At 43.6% G+C, this 14,691-nt stretch overlaps 1 protein-coding gene across 3 annotated transcripts in view; it reads left to right on the plus strand.

Moving 5' to 3' along the window:
* The window catches only part of hsf4 (heat shock transcription factor 4), a 43,080-nt gene that overhangs the window by 10,468 nt on the left and 17,921 nt on the right, over nt 1-14,691 (plus strand). For 2 of the 3 annotated variants that reach the window (XM_048605848.1, XM_048605847.1), the window contains 3 exons: nt 2,285-2,412; nt 4,524-4,599; nt 6,825-6,889. In XM_048605848.1, coding sequence (XP_048461805.1) covers nt 2,342-2,412; nt 4,524-4,599; nt 6,825-6,889 — 212 coding nt within the window. In that variant the 5' untranslated portion in view covers nt 2,285-2,341. Of the gene's footprint in view, nt 1-2,284; nt 2,413-3,747; nt 3,873-4,523; nt 4,600-6,824; nt 6,890-14,691 lie in introns of all 3 variants that reach the window. The other variant, XM_048605846.1, reaches the window with a different exon arrangement.

Consider the following 14,691-nt stretch of genomic DNA (forward strand, 5'->3'; position numbering starts at 1 on the left):
CATGCTTTACTGTCATTGCCACTGAAATAACTCCCCACAGGCTGCTATCCTGTCACCATTTATTTACATGTCGAATGTCTTCAACACAGATCCAGCTCCCTTAGAACCAGCTCTCAGAGTGAACAGGATGTCTGACGCTCATGTTTATATCTGTCAGCCAGGGCTCTCTGATTGGGGCAGTTAATCTGGTCCAATCAGGGAACTCATTCTATGGCATCCACCTGGCTGACCTTGTTAGAATCACTACATCGGTCGTGACCATAATTGCTATACGTATAACCTGCAGACTGAATATATATAGTGTTGGTATAAATTGGAAACATTTCCAAAAGGTTTTGTCCATATAGCTTAACAATAAGGAGGTGAGTTTTTAATCACTGTTGGGGCATGGGTGTCACTGGCTGGGCTAGCATTTATTACCCATCCCTAGTTGCCCTTGAGAAGGTGGTGGTGAGCTGCCTTCTTGAACCGCTGCAGTCCATATGCTGTAGGTAAACCCACAATATTGTTCAGGAGGTGGTGGCACAATGATAATGCCACTGGATCAGAACCCAGAGTCCCAGCCTAATGTTCTGGAGATACGGGTGTGAATCCCACCATGGCCGATGGTGAAATTGGAATTCAGTAAAATCTGGAATTAAAAGTCAGGACCAATCTCACTATTGTCGATAATCAGAAAAAGCCTAGTCTGGTTCACGAACATGTGGATCCACAGCAATGCGTAATTGCAATAAAAAACAGCGTAGAGAGCCAAGCAGTTCAATGTTAGCCTTGCCTGTGATACACACATCCCATATAAGTGTAAAACAACTGATATTACAGAGTGGGAATAGTTGTATTATGCAAGTCAATTGAAGGATTACTTTCCTCTAGAATTGATTGATTTCAGGACTGGAAAATTCTATTCAGTGGCATGTCAAGGTAAAGCTATTCTGCTGCTTCAGTGAGGCTGAAAGCAAACAGTTTTGAAATTGACAGCCATGCTTCTTGTGTCAGAAAACCTTCAGCATATTTAATTCTTCACCTTCAGTCATTCAGAACTGAACTGTGTTCACAAGTAATCACAGTTTATTTATCGTTCTGTTTTCAAAGTGGAAAGGCCTGTCCCATTATCCTTCATTTTCTCCCTATCTGTTTTCCTGTTATACTTGGTACTTTGTGTCCTGTTACAATTCTTTCCTTACTCCACTGACTGGATCCCATTCATATTAAGGATATATTTAAATTACAGTTCACGTAGTATTTTGCAAAAGGTTACTTTGGACAAATTCCAACAAAGCCCAACCCGAAAAGCTACAGTTAAATTTTAAAACCTGTAGAGTCACAGAGTTGTACAGCATGGAAATAGACCCTTCGGTCCAACTCATCCATGCCGACCAGGTATCCTAAATAAATCTAGTCCCATTTGCCAGCATTTGGCCCATATCCCTCTAAACCATTCCTATTCATATACCCATCCAGATGCCTTTTAATTATTGCAATTGTACCAGTCTCCACCGCTTCCTCTGGCAGCTCATTTCATACACGCACCATCCTCTGAGTGAAAAAGTTACCCCTCAGGTCCTTTTTATATCTTTCCCCTCTCACCTTAAACCAATGCCCTCTAGTCTTGGACTCCCCAACCCTAGGAAAAAGACTTGGCTATTCATCCTATCCATGCCCCTCATTTTATAGACCTCTATAATGTCACCCCTCAGCCTCTGATGCACCAGGGAAAACAGCCCCAGCCTATTCAGCCTTTCCCTATAGCTCAAACCCTCCAGTCCCAGTATACAATAGACCCAGTTCTGATGAAGTGTCCTGACCCGAAACGCCGTCTTTCCTGTTCCTCTGATGCTGCCTGACCTGCTGTGTTCCTCCAGCTCCACACTGTGTTGTCTCTGACTCCAGCATCTGCAGTCCTTGCTGTCTGAGTCCCAGCAACATCCTTGTAAGTCTTTTCTGAACCCTTTCAAGTTTCGCAACATCTTTAGTCCCACATAAATTGAAGGAAGCAAATAATGATATGTGAATGCGCGATTATTTAGAAGATGATCTATTGGATAAGTTCTGGAGTGAGATATTTGTCAGTGATTTTTCACGTAACATCATGATTGTACAGTCAGGCAGGGTTAAGTTGAAGCCAGTGATTACTACATTGATCATAGCAAGTGATCACAAACTGACACAGGACGGTGGAGCAAAGTTGCTCGTCCCTTGAGACAACAATAACAAAATAATTGAGAGATTCAAAGCCAGTAGATTTAAGAGGTGTATTATTTCTCTTTGTCTTGTGTTTCGCCAGATGGTTTCCGGAAGGTGGTGAATATTGAGCAAAGTGGTTTGGTGAAGCCGGAACGAGATGACACTGAATTCCAGCACTTGTACTTCCTGCGGGGTCAGGAGCACCTACTGGAACACATCAAGAGAAAGGTGGGGCATTCCCCTCACCCCTGTTTTGCCCCTCAGACAAACAGCAATCACTACTCAAAGCTCACATGCACGTTGGACCACCATTAAGCTTGTACACTATTGTGGGACAGGATACACAAGGGAATTTCTTCAACTGATGGGTGGAAGAACCAAAACATAGGTTAGAATAATCTCCAGTTGAAGAAATGACCATTCTAAACACTGTTTGTACTTGGTGTGGGCCCATAGAGTAGACTATGACACTGGGGGTGGGACTGAGATATAGGGTGCCAGGTGGGATGGGGGTGTGGGGGGGAAGGAAGGTCTGTGTCCGATGTGGGGAATGGTGGGGAATGGTGGGGAGGTGGATGCAGTTACTGGGGTGTAGGGTGACCTTACAAAGACAGCAATGAGGGTATTCAGCTACGGCAATTGGAAATGGTGCAGCCAGAGAGTGTGCTAGGATTGGAAACAAGACAGAGATGGACTGGACGAAGGGAGTTGCATGCTTTGTTTGGCTTCTGCGATACCTGATTAGAGGTTATTGTATGCAGCCACTGAAGGAGAATGCAGAGTTGCTTATTGCTCTCACAGAAATGTCTGATGGTGATTTTTGATGCAGTTTGTTATGTAAATAGGTCGGATTAATATGGTTTAGTTTGGTCAGGTGGTGAGGGACAATCAGACCAAGTCTGTGGCACCCAATCACTGTCAGGCAGACAATACCTTAATCTTGCAGGAAAAGATTAATATTTGAACATAGTGTAATGTTTTATAATCCTGAACACACAACAGAGGCAGGTAATGCCCACTGATGTCACTGCAGGAGTCATTTATTCATGTTTATGTTTATTTCATTGAGGCTTGTTGGTCCTTGCAGTGTGTAACAAATGACTTTCCAAATGCTTCATTGATTCTAAAGCCCTTTGGAACATCTGAGTGGACTGTATGCATTGTATAAATACATGTGCGTTTACAACGTTGGGAACCTTCATGAGAAGAGGGACAAAAATTAAAGACTAGTCTTCAGTCTAGACTGAACAATTAACAAATTACAAACGTACTGAGCAATACAATTGTAATCAAAATGCAACTTTGATTGCAATTGAATGAACCTACAATATAGACTGGGTTATTATTTTAATGAAAAGGCACAATTTATAGAGAGAAAAACAAATGAAGGAATATTTTGGTCAGGTTTTGAATGAAAAGCAGAATTTGATCAATATTTTCAGGGTCAGAATGTGTTGTATTTAGTGAGTATTTTGACCCAAGGTTGCTGTCAATTTGAAATGTTGGCTATTCCTTGGTTCAATACATCATCGTCAGCTCCACCTCTGCTTTCTCTGACGTTAGGTGTCAGTTATGAAGAGTGAGGAAACCAAAGTACGTCAGGAAGATGTCAGCAAGCTGCTTTACGACATGCAGTTGATGCGAGGTCACCAGGAGAGCATGGACTGTCGCCTGAAGGACATGAAACAGTCAGTATCACTCCTATGGTTAGCCTTGTAGTGAATTAGCTAGACTGCAGCACAATGGAGTCAAACCAGGTTCAGTCCACCTCCTGGGAAAAGTGGCTGGTACACATCGCTCTGGGTTTGAGTCCTGTTGGATCTCCCTGCCAAACATAATGTGGGAAATGTCTGAAAAATAGTCATCCAATCCCAAGTTAATGTGATTTCACTGTGGAAATCCACCTGGATCTGACACTAAATTAAGAAGCCAGTGAAAGTAACGATTAGAAAATGCAAGTGCCACAGGGGACTGGCCCTCTGAGGTCTGAATTAAAATGCAATATGAGAATGATGGGGTGGGAACTACTTCTGCCAGCAAACATTGTGTCGGAGGAGTTTTGTGTGACAATGAAGGGAAAAGCAGTAAAATCCTTGAAGTATGCAACATTTACTTCCTCTCACCCAATTACTCCCTGAAATGAATTGGGAACGTTTGGAAATTAACTGGAGCTGGCATTGGGTGTTGAGAAAGAGCTGGGTGTCACACCCAATGTAGCAGTCATGATGCTATTGTGCTGTTGCAATGGCTGAATGTTGCAATGCTCTCATTGAGAACCTCCGTATTCAGTTTGAGCTTCTTTACCATTGGCAGCTCTTTAACACTCTCTTTGTTTTCAGTCAGAATGAAGTTCTATGGCGGGAGGTTGTGTCTCTACGACAGAAACATATGCAGCAGCAGAAGGTGATTAACAAGGTGAGCGATCCTGTTCAGGGTCAATTTCTCAATTCTCTTGTCTTTTCCACTCTATAAAGGCTTGGAAGAATTAGTTGGGCACCTGCTCCAACGTCTTTGAGGATTTATCTCCAAAACCACACAGGAGGGGGATACAGAGGCTTGAATCTTTTGTTTTGTCTGATGTCTTGCTCAAAAGAGGCTGGGACACCTGTGGTGACTCTTCAGGGCAAGGTTCAGTGTCTCTTCTTCCAATCAGGCAACTTGGAGGGCAGCAATGGGCCTTCCTCTGAAGTAAAGTGCCTGAGGCACAGGTCCTGCCCAGTGAGAGAGCTCTCGGACCTGGCAGTGCCAACACAAGGACAACCAAGATGGCAAGACTGATGTCATGGAGTGGGTGGGAGACGTCATAGGGAAGGCCAGCCAGGAGGTCTTGGAAGTTAGTCTGTGTGGAGTGAGGAAGGCTGTGGGATTCTGCGATGCCCCTGCCTCACCTAATTAAGTTGCTGCATCCAGGCCTGATACCCCCTAGAAAAGGGGACTCGCAGCACAGTCTTTTCCTGAATTTATATCCCTCCCTGTGCCCCTTTGGAACAGCATGTATATTTTGTGTGTGCACTGGTGGTTTTGTCACTTCAGTAGTATGAAGATTTTTAACGGCCTGTGTTTGTGCCCCAGTTCTGTAGCACCTTACCGATTTTAATAAGTGAGTAAACAGTGCTTTAGTAAAGAACAGGCTGAGAAAACTGAGTATTACTGATCAGGTCATTCATAGCTGGTGAAGTGGGGTGAAGTTTTACAGAAACTTACCATCAGAAGTAGGTGAATCCTTTTCTCCTCATGACACTCGCCCACAACCTCACTTTTACTCTGATGCTGGCAGAGGCCTGGGAATCTGCCTGCAATTTTAACTGGAAAATTCTCTATTCCATAGGGTGATGTCAAAGGTTGTAAATGCAGGCAATTGAGAGACTGTTTGAGGGGTGATTGGATCATTGGAAAGAGAGGTGACAGAGATTGGTTCAGAGAAACTATCGAGTGAGAGACATATAGTCATAGAGATGTACAGCACGGAAACAGGCCCTTTGGTCCAACTCGTCCATGCTGACCAGATATCCTAAATAAATCTAGTCCCATTTGCCGGCATTTGGCCCATTTCCATCTAAACCCTTCCTATTCATACACCCATCCAGATGCCGTTTAAATGTTGTCACTGCCTTTGTCTGACTTCCTCCTTTTTAAAGTGCTGTTGTTTTGATCTTTTTCTTTCCTCAAAGTTCCAAAACAATGCAACATCTTATAAACCAGAAATTACTGCTTCTAGACTTCGAAGAAATCAGCTCCAACATTGAAACTACCTCAAAAAAAAAAGAAACTCTTACAGCTGCAAGTTTTTTCCCATTCTCCACCTTGGATTACCCAGAATCCTATGGATTTGAACTCAATGGGCTGAATGGCCTGTTTCCCCCACTGTAGGGATTCTGTGATTCTGTGATTCTCCTTCTCCCCCTCTCCCCTTAGCTGGAGGTGTGGTGACCCTCAGGTTCTACCACCACCAGCCATCTCTTTCTCTCTCCTCTGGGACAATGGCGACTTTACTCTATTTTAGTTGCAGGGCAAGTGTGACTGTGGGTGGCATTTGGCACAGTGGTTAGCACGACTGCCTCACAGCACCAGGGACCCAGGTTCGATTCCATCCTCAGGCGACTGTCTGTGTGGAGTTTGCACATTCTCCATGTGTCTGCGTGGGTTTCCTCTGGGTGCTCCAGTTTCCTCCCACAGTCCAATGATGTGCAGGTTAGGTGAATTGGCCAGGGTAAATTGCCCCATAGTGTCCAGGGAAGTGCAGGTTAGGTGGGTTAGCCATGGAAAATGTAGGGTTATGAGGATAGGGTAGGGGGCTGAATCTGGACTGGACACCCTTTGGAGGGTCGATGGAGTCTTGATGGGCCGAATGGTCTCTTTCCACACTGTAGGGATTCTATGGTTCTATGATGGCATCCGTTGAGGTGTGTGTTTTGGGGGAAGAGAGTTTACTGAAGCACTAACCAAAAGAAACATATGAACAGGAAGGGTAACTGCAGCATTGATTGAGTGTGTGTGTGGTTGGAGGCAGAATTTGTACAGTTGACCTCCCCATGCCCTGCTGATTGACCTGAGCTCAGGAAAATGCAGCAGTTGTGACCTGCCCTGTCATGATCTGCTGACTCACCGTGCTAACACCTGCCTCTGATCTCTGTTAACAGCTGATTCAGTTCCTGCTCGGCCAGCTCCAATTGAACCACAACACAGTCGGGCTGAAGAGAAAGCTGTAAGTATTGAGAGCAGCAGCAGAGTGTGACTGATTCCCATTCACCGGACCCAAGCTTGCTTCTGAATGATCAGGTGACCTGTTACCATGTGAACACTGAGTGAATAGGTTCAGAACGCTGAGTAAGAGCTGATGACCCAATTCATTCAGCTCTGGGTGCTGTGGTGAGCAGATATCAGAATGTGTTATACAATAAACCCTGCCAACTCAGCCTCTGTTATTTCAGGGCCTTGGGACTGAGGTTAAGAGGAACTTTTGTTTCCTATTGAATTCAGGCCAGAGTATTGGGAGGAGGAAGGCAGTGTGCACCAAAATTCAGAAACTGAATGCTGCAGGCTCATCAATTTACTTCAGTCGTGTTTTGAAGCAGTGATGTTGGAGATTAAATCAATGATTAAAATACCAGAGCCCAGCCCTGAGAAGCCTGGGGCTAAATGTTTTGGCAGGAATGTAAGTCAGGAGGAAGGAATGGAAGGGGCTGGGGGCCAGATTTCATGGTACCAACCAGTGTGTCACCCTACCCCCAGCCCCTCCCACCCTCCCCTACACCAGGCCTTAGCCCATAACCCTCATCCCCTAACCCCCATCCTCAACCCTATTCCCATTCCAAACCCCATTCCCATTCGCAACTAATTTAGAGGTGAGTTCGGGGCTGACAGGACTTCTTACATCTATGAACACGTGTGGACTTTTAAGAATCTCAATGGCTGTAATTAAAAGAGGCCAAGTAGAATGTTTCAACTAATGCAATTTTTCTGAATTGTTGAGGGAGCAGGTGAGCTGGAAGTAGGTATCCAGCGCCGGGGTTGGGAGGGGAGTGAGAGGCATGGCCAATGCTCCAGGCAGGTGTAGGGGGCCGTCCTCCATTCCCTCGATGTGGGCACAGATATGAGGCCGTCCTGTCAAGAGATTCTCCGTCCTTCCCTCCCTCCGTCCCTCCCAGCACAGAGGTGACACTGCTGCCAAAACCACTCCTTATTTTTAAAGGATGGTGAGAGTGAGCGTCCGTGATGAAGCACCCAGTCAGTTACTTCCCGTCCCCTGCAGCATGATGCTTCTTTCAAAGTGCAAACTCTTTGATTGACCCTGAAGATTCGAGACGATCTGAAACCCCTGCAGAGAGCCCATCCCCATGCCAGTTGAAGGGGTGGATTTGTGAAAACCCCAAAGAGTGACTCTGCCCCAGGTACTGCCACAGAACTCTGAGGTAGTTCCACCTCCTGTTTCCTGCCCCAGAGGAGGGGACAATCCCCAGGATTGGCATGTGGGCAAGAAATACTCACTGAAACCCAAGACCTTCCCACAAGTAAACTCCTCCATTCCCCAGAGAATATCTTGACACATTCTGCCTGCAGCAATCTGTCAAAGACATCCAAAAGATAATGCAAAATGCAGCTACCTCCCTCCACAGATGTACAGGAATAGGAATTGTGTGATAATTGGAAGCGATAAGGTGATGAACAACCCCAAGAACACATTCTAATGTTGGTATTCCAATGATGGTGATCAATTATACAAGCTTTATTCTGGCTATATCTGAAATCACCAGATGGGAATACTGCACAGAGTTGACTCTCAGGAATTATACACATGTGTGCCTTCCAAGATGATCCCTCGAAAGGTGGTTAAAGAATTGAGGATGGGGTGAAGGACTGGGAAGCCTGCATTCAGGAAGACTGGTGTCATCTGTGGTGGGGGAGGTTTACTGTAGTCATGTGGGGTCTGGATGAGTTCAGCTGCTCTATCTGGCCCACAGGGAACTGTTAGATATTAAGAGAGAACTTACTTATCTCGAAATTCCCTGCCTATGGATCCGGGCTGCCACCAGCTGTTGCTGGCCGTTTTGGGAATATACCGGATGTGATTCAGTGACGCATACACACCCTGTTGCTGGCACGTCTTTGCTGTGAAATTATGTCCCCTTTCCCGAGGAACAGACAGCCCCCCTTTTCCATATCTCTCCGAGATTTTGGCGCTCCACTTAATCTGGCCTCTTTTGCATCCCCAATTTTAATCCCTACACCATTGATGGCTCTTCAGCTACTAAGCTCTGGAATTCTCATCTGAAACCTCTTTGCCTTTCTCTTCTTTGCATTCCTGATCCTGTCCTAAGCCCTCTTTATATGGTTAAGTGTTGATGATGCTCCAGTGAAGATACTTGGGCTGTTTTAAGGCGCTAAATAAATGCAGTTTGTTGTTGCCGAGCAGTCAGGAATCCAATGTAAAGCCCGCACACGTTACTGTCAGTGGACTGGCTGGTTAAAATTAACCCTTGTGACAGATTTGTGATAAAAGTGTTTCATCAGTGTAGTATTTCCTGGCCCTTTTTGAAAACTCATTTAGGATACAAGTAGTTATATTATTGTAATGAGGTATTCTTTCTTCCTTAATACCTCTTATGCCCAGTAATTTTCTTGATAGTTTTATTTTGCTTTACAATGAATATTGACATTAGCACCAAAAGTGGAGAGAGTTTGTTTCTTCAGGCCTTGTCCATTCACAAGAATTTCTGTTAAATACATCATTCCAAAGGAGAATGTCCTGTACCTGACTCCCTCACACTGCCCACAGTGTCATTTTTCCTGAGGCATTTGATATTGAATTGACTTCCAACAATTATATAAAATGACCAATTTTCCAGGCATGACCACCCAGTAAACACTCTTCTGTCTTCCCTTCAGAACGAGCTGCTATCACACACTTTATTCCATTGTTTAAAGCCGGGGTTGATTCTATTGTGTCATAGCATTATCTGATGGGGTTGTTAACTCTGCTTTGACAAGATCATCTCCTGCCTCTAACTGTTCAGAAAATCATCAGGTTTTCTCCCTGTCTTTAATGTTTTCATACACAGCTAGATCATTGGTTTCCTGAAAAATCATCATGGTAACAGACACTGAATTGCGATGACGGAATAAATATACAAGTCTATTATAATGTCATAACAATCATTAAAATAAAACTAAAATTGAAATAATAAAAGGATTGCACAATTATGATCAATATGTTGCACAAATGCAGGTCCACATAAGGACCTAGAAGTGGGTATGTTAAAAGAATTTGAGAAAGTACACCATTCTGTCATACTTTCTGATTGTTCCCCTATGTTGATTGCACCGCTAAAAAAAATCTTTATTTTGTGTCCAATCCAACGCTAGCAACCCTATAACACAAGTCCTCCTGAAAAGACCAGTGACTGATTAAGTGATCATTTGTCACATTCGAAGCTTCATTGTTTCAAATCTGCATAAAACATCCTCAGCACTCGTCTTCAGTCTGAGTAATAATACCGCTTGCCCCTCAGTGAAATTAAACACTGGTTCCCGCGATGGCCGAACTGATGTATGGATAGAGACTGGATCAGTTAGGACTATTTGTTCACCGGAGTTTAGAAGAAGGAGGGGGGAATCTGATAGAAATGAACAAAATCCTCATAAGACTAGAATGGTTGAACATAGGAAGGATGTTCTCAATGATCAGGGAGTCCAGAACCAGGGGTTACATTTAAAGGATGTAGGCTAGGCCATCTATGACTGAGATGAGGAGAAATGTCTTCACCCAGAGAGAAGTGAGTTGATGGAATTCCCTGCCTTGGAAAGGCCAAAACATTGAATATTTTCAAGAAGGAGTTCAGTATTATTCCTGGATATAAAGGAATCAAAGGATATGGGAAGAAAGCAGGAACAGGGTACTGGCTGGATTGTTAGCTATGACCATTTTGAAGGAGGAGGTTGAAGGGCTGAATGGCCTATTCTGCTCCTATTTTCTGTTTCTATGTAAACACCGTTTATGTTTAATAGATAATCAGTATGTAACACTTGGGACGGGCTCTTGTGGCATTGTGGTAGTGTCCCTACCTCTGGTAACACAACTTTCAGAAGGTTCACATTCCACCTGCTCTAGAGGTGTGAATAGACTGATTAAAAATATCTTTAACATGCGTGTAAAACTGACGTACTTTTGATCTTTCTAACATATTTTGATATACAGAAGCAGCATGAAACTTACTGCTATTACTTCAGTACCATCTGTTTGATTGATTTGATTTATTGTCACATGTACCGAAGTATAGTGAAAAGCTTTGTTTACGAGCGGTACAGGCAGATCATAGTAAGCAAAGGATGTACAGATCAAAATGACTTAGAGGCATACAGGTTACATCACACAGGGTGTGCGCTAGGCGAGAACAACATTAGCAAAGATCAGCATTATTTGAAGCTAGAGAGTCCATTCATCGGTCTGATAATGGCTGGGAAGAAGCTGTTCCTGAACCTGTTTGTGCATGTGATCAGGCTTCTGTATCTTCTGCCAGATGGAAGAGGTTGGAGGAGATCATTGAAGGGTTGCAATGGGCCTTTGATGTTGGCAGCCTTTCCGCAGCAGCGAGCCCTGTAAATGGAGTCCATGGATGGAAGGTTGGCTCCCGTGATGGCCTGGGCTGTGCAGACTACCTTCTGTAGATTTTTACAGTCCTGGGCATGTACCTGGACAGTATGCTTTCAATAGTGCATCTGTAGAAGTTGGTGATGGACCGTATGGACATGCCAAATTTCCTGAGCCAACTGAGGAAGAAGAGGCTTTGTTTTCCTTCTTGACTGTCACATCTGCATGGGAAGTCCAGGACAGGTTGTCAGTTATTGTCATTCCGAGGAATTTGACGCTGTCCACACACTCAATCCCAGTTCCATTGATGCAGATGAGGGTGTGTTTTCCTCCTTTCCACTATTAGGCATCTCTCTAGACACACACAACTTCTTCACAGGTATCAGAATTCTGGATTGGATATTGTAGTTCCACAACAGCAGGGTGAATACTACATCTCTCATAATGCAGTTCCGATTCTGTCCACAGCAACTGGAAAGCTCCAGGTGAAATTTCCACCTGGGGTCCCAGGTCCAGGTGGTAGGATTAGCTCACACCGGGGAAACTTTGCACGTTTCTGACAGTTAGTTTTTAAAAGTTCTATTTTGTGGGATGTGAGCATAACTTGCCTTGTGATGGAAGTGGAGAGCTACCTTCCTGAACTTCTGTGTTTGTATACTGCAGCCATTGCGATGATGTTGCCAGTAGCGTTGATGTAAGTAGTTCGGTAGTTAGTTTCAAGGCTTTTGGTTCTGTAGGTTATTGAAACTCTCTTGTCCTGATTCCTTTTGACAGTAGCTGACTGGCAGCACTCGTAGTGAGGGAGAGTCTTTTCCCTTTGCTTTACGTGCTATGCAGAGGTGTTTAAATGGCTTTTCTCAGAGCTAAGACCCTCTTAGCACAAGAGTTCACACATTAGGTATGTCAGCTCACTGAAACACACAGATCAGGATTGAAGTTCACTTTTAACTCTCTCTCTTTCTATTCTTGAAAAGGGGCGTAAATATAAATAATTCTGTCACCCGGACTGCTGCTATTAACCTTCATTTTCAATCTGCGAAACTACCAAGAGATGACAAGTTCAATTTATAGAGCATTTTCTCCCTTGAGAGTTTCTTTGGCACCTCATCAGGTGTGACATACAGTGTGCCTCTCTGTAGGAAGACACTGAATTTATATGTGCAGTCAACTTTTGAATATGTGTTCTTCCTTAAAAAAAAATCCATGTTTTTAAAGTTCACTATATCCATAGATGACAGAGGTTATGATAGTTATGACAACTGCCCAATCCTAATTGTCTTTCGCAGGCTGTAACTGTCAGGATTCTGCAAGAAACAGTACTTGGGCCTCAGCTACTTCCAATTTGTATTAATGACTTGGATAAGGGGACTGAGAGCAATATTATCCACGTTTCCTGATAGCCAATGGTAGGTGGGAAAATAATTAGCAAGGAGGACACTAAGATACTACAATGAGAGATAGGTTAAATGAATGCTAAGATGGAATATAATATTGGGAAACGTGACATTTCTGACATTTCCCACTTTGGTAGGAAAAATAGAAAAGTGGAAAAGTAAAAGTAGATTGGGAATTGTTGGTAATCATCCACATGAAGCACTTAAAATGTGACATGTTGGTAAACAAGCATTTACAGAGTCATAGAGAAATACAGCATGGAATCAGACCCTTCAGTCCAACATGTCCATGCCAAACAGATATCCTAAATTAATCTGGTCCCATTTGCCAGCATTTGGTCCATATCCCTCTAAACCCTTCCTATTCATATACCCATCCAGATGCCTTTTAAATGTTGTAATTGTACCCGCCTCCACTGCTTCCTCTGGCAGCTCATTCCATACACACAACACCCTCTGCGTGAAAATGCTGCTCCTTAGGTCCCTTTTAAATCTTTCCCCTGTCACCTTGAACCTATGCCCTCTAATTTTGGACACCCCCACCCCAGGGAAAGACCTTGCCTATTCACCCTATCCATGTCCATCATGATTTCATAAACCTCTATTAAGTCACCCCTCAGCCTATGACGCTCCAGGGAATATAGCCTCAGCCTATTCAGCCTCTCCCTATTGCTCAAACCATCAAAACTCTGGCAACATCCCTGTAAATCTTTTCTGAACCCTTTCAAGTTTCACAACATCCTTCCTATATCAGAGAGATCAGAATCGAACGCAGTATTCTAAAAGTGGCTGAACCAATGTCCCCTACAGCCAAAATATGACCTTCTAAAACCTATACTGACCAATAAAGGCAAGCATACCAAACACCTTCTTCACTATCCTATCTACCTGCGACTCCACTTTCAAGGAACTATGAACCTGCACCCCAAGATCTCGTTGCTCAGCAACACTCTCCAGGATCTTACCATTAAGTGTATAAGTCCTGCCCTGATTCGCCTTCCCAAAATGCAACACCTGACATTTATCTAAATGAAACTCCATCTGCCACTCCTTGACCCATATTCCCATCTGATCAAGATCCCGTTGAACTCTGAGGAAACTTTCTTGGCTATCCACTACGTCTCCAATTTTTGTGTCATCTGCAAACTTATTAACTATACCTCCTATGTTCACATTCCAAATCAATTATATAAAGCAGAGCAAATGGTACGTTATCTTTTATTACAGAACAATTGGAATACAAGTCTAAAGATGTCTTAGTGCTATTGTGCAGAGCTTTTGTGAGACCAAACCTGATGCACTGTATGCAGTTTTGATCTCCGTGTTGAAGAGAGGGGTGTTCAGACAAATTGCTGGGAAGAATTTCATGAGAAAAGATTGACCAGGCCCATATTCCCTGGAATTTAGAAATATGAGGTTTAATATAATTGAAACACGTAAATTCTAAAGAGGCTTGACAGGTAGATGCTGTGAAAATGTTTCCTGTATAACATGGGAGCAGTGTTTCAGAATAAGGGGCGGGAAACTTGGGATTGAGGTGCGGACAAAATTTTTCATTCAAAGGTTGTTAATTCTTGGAATTTTCTGTCTAGAGAGTGGTGGATGTCCAGTGGTTGAGTCCATTCAAGTCAGATATTGATAGATTAATGGATACTAAAGGAATCACACAATGTGGGGACAGTTCAGGAAGGTGTAGCTGATGCAGAAGATCAGGCATGATCTCATAGACCAGCAGAGCAGACTGTAAGGACCAAATGGCCTGTTCCAGCTCCTGTTTATGATGCTGTTGACTTTCTGGCTACATTCAGCAATTTTTTTTCAGAAATCTGTTAATTTCTGTGTGTCATTTTGTTGTCATTCAGCTCGGTGAACAAAGTCAAAGGCAGCCAAGAACAGTGCAAATCTATCATTTGAACAAATTGTTTAGTTTGTGGTATTAGAGATAGTAGGAACTGCAGATGCTGGAAAATCTGAGATGACAAGGTGTAGAGCTGGATGAACACAGCAGGCCAAGCAGCATCATAG

This window comes from Rhincodon typus, chromosome 15 (genome assembly GCF_021869965.1).
Source record: "Rhincodon typus isolate 14 chromosome 15, sRhiTyp1.1, whole genome shotgun sequence".
NCBI lineage: Eukaryota > Metazoa > Chordata > Chondrichthyes > Orectolobiformes > Rhincodontidae > Rhincodon > Rhincodon typus.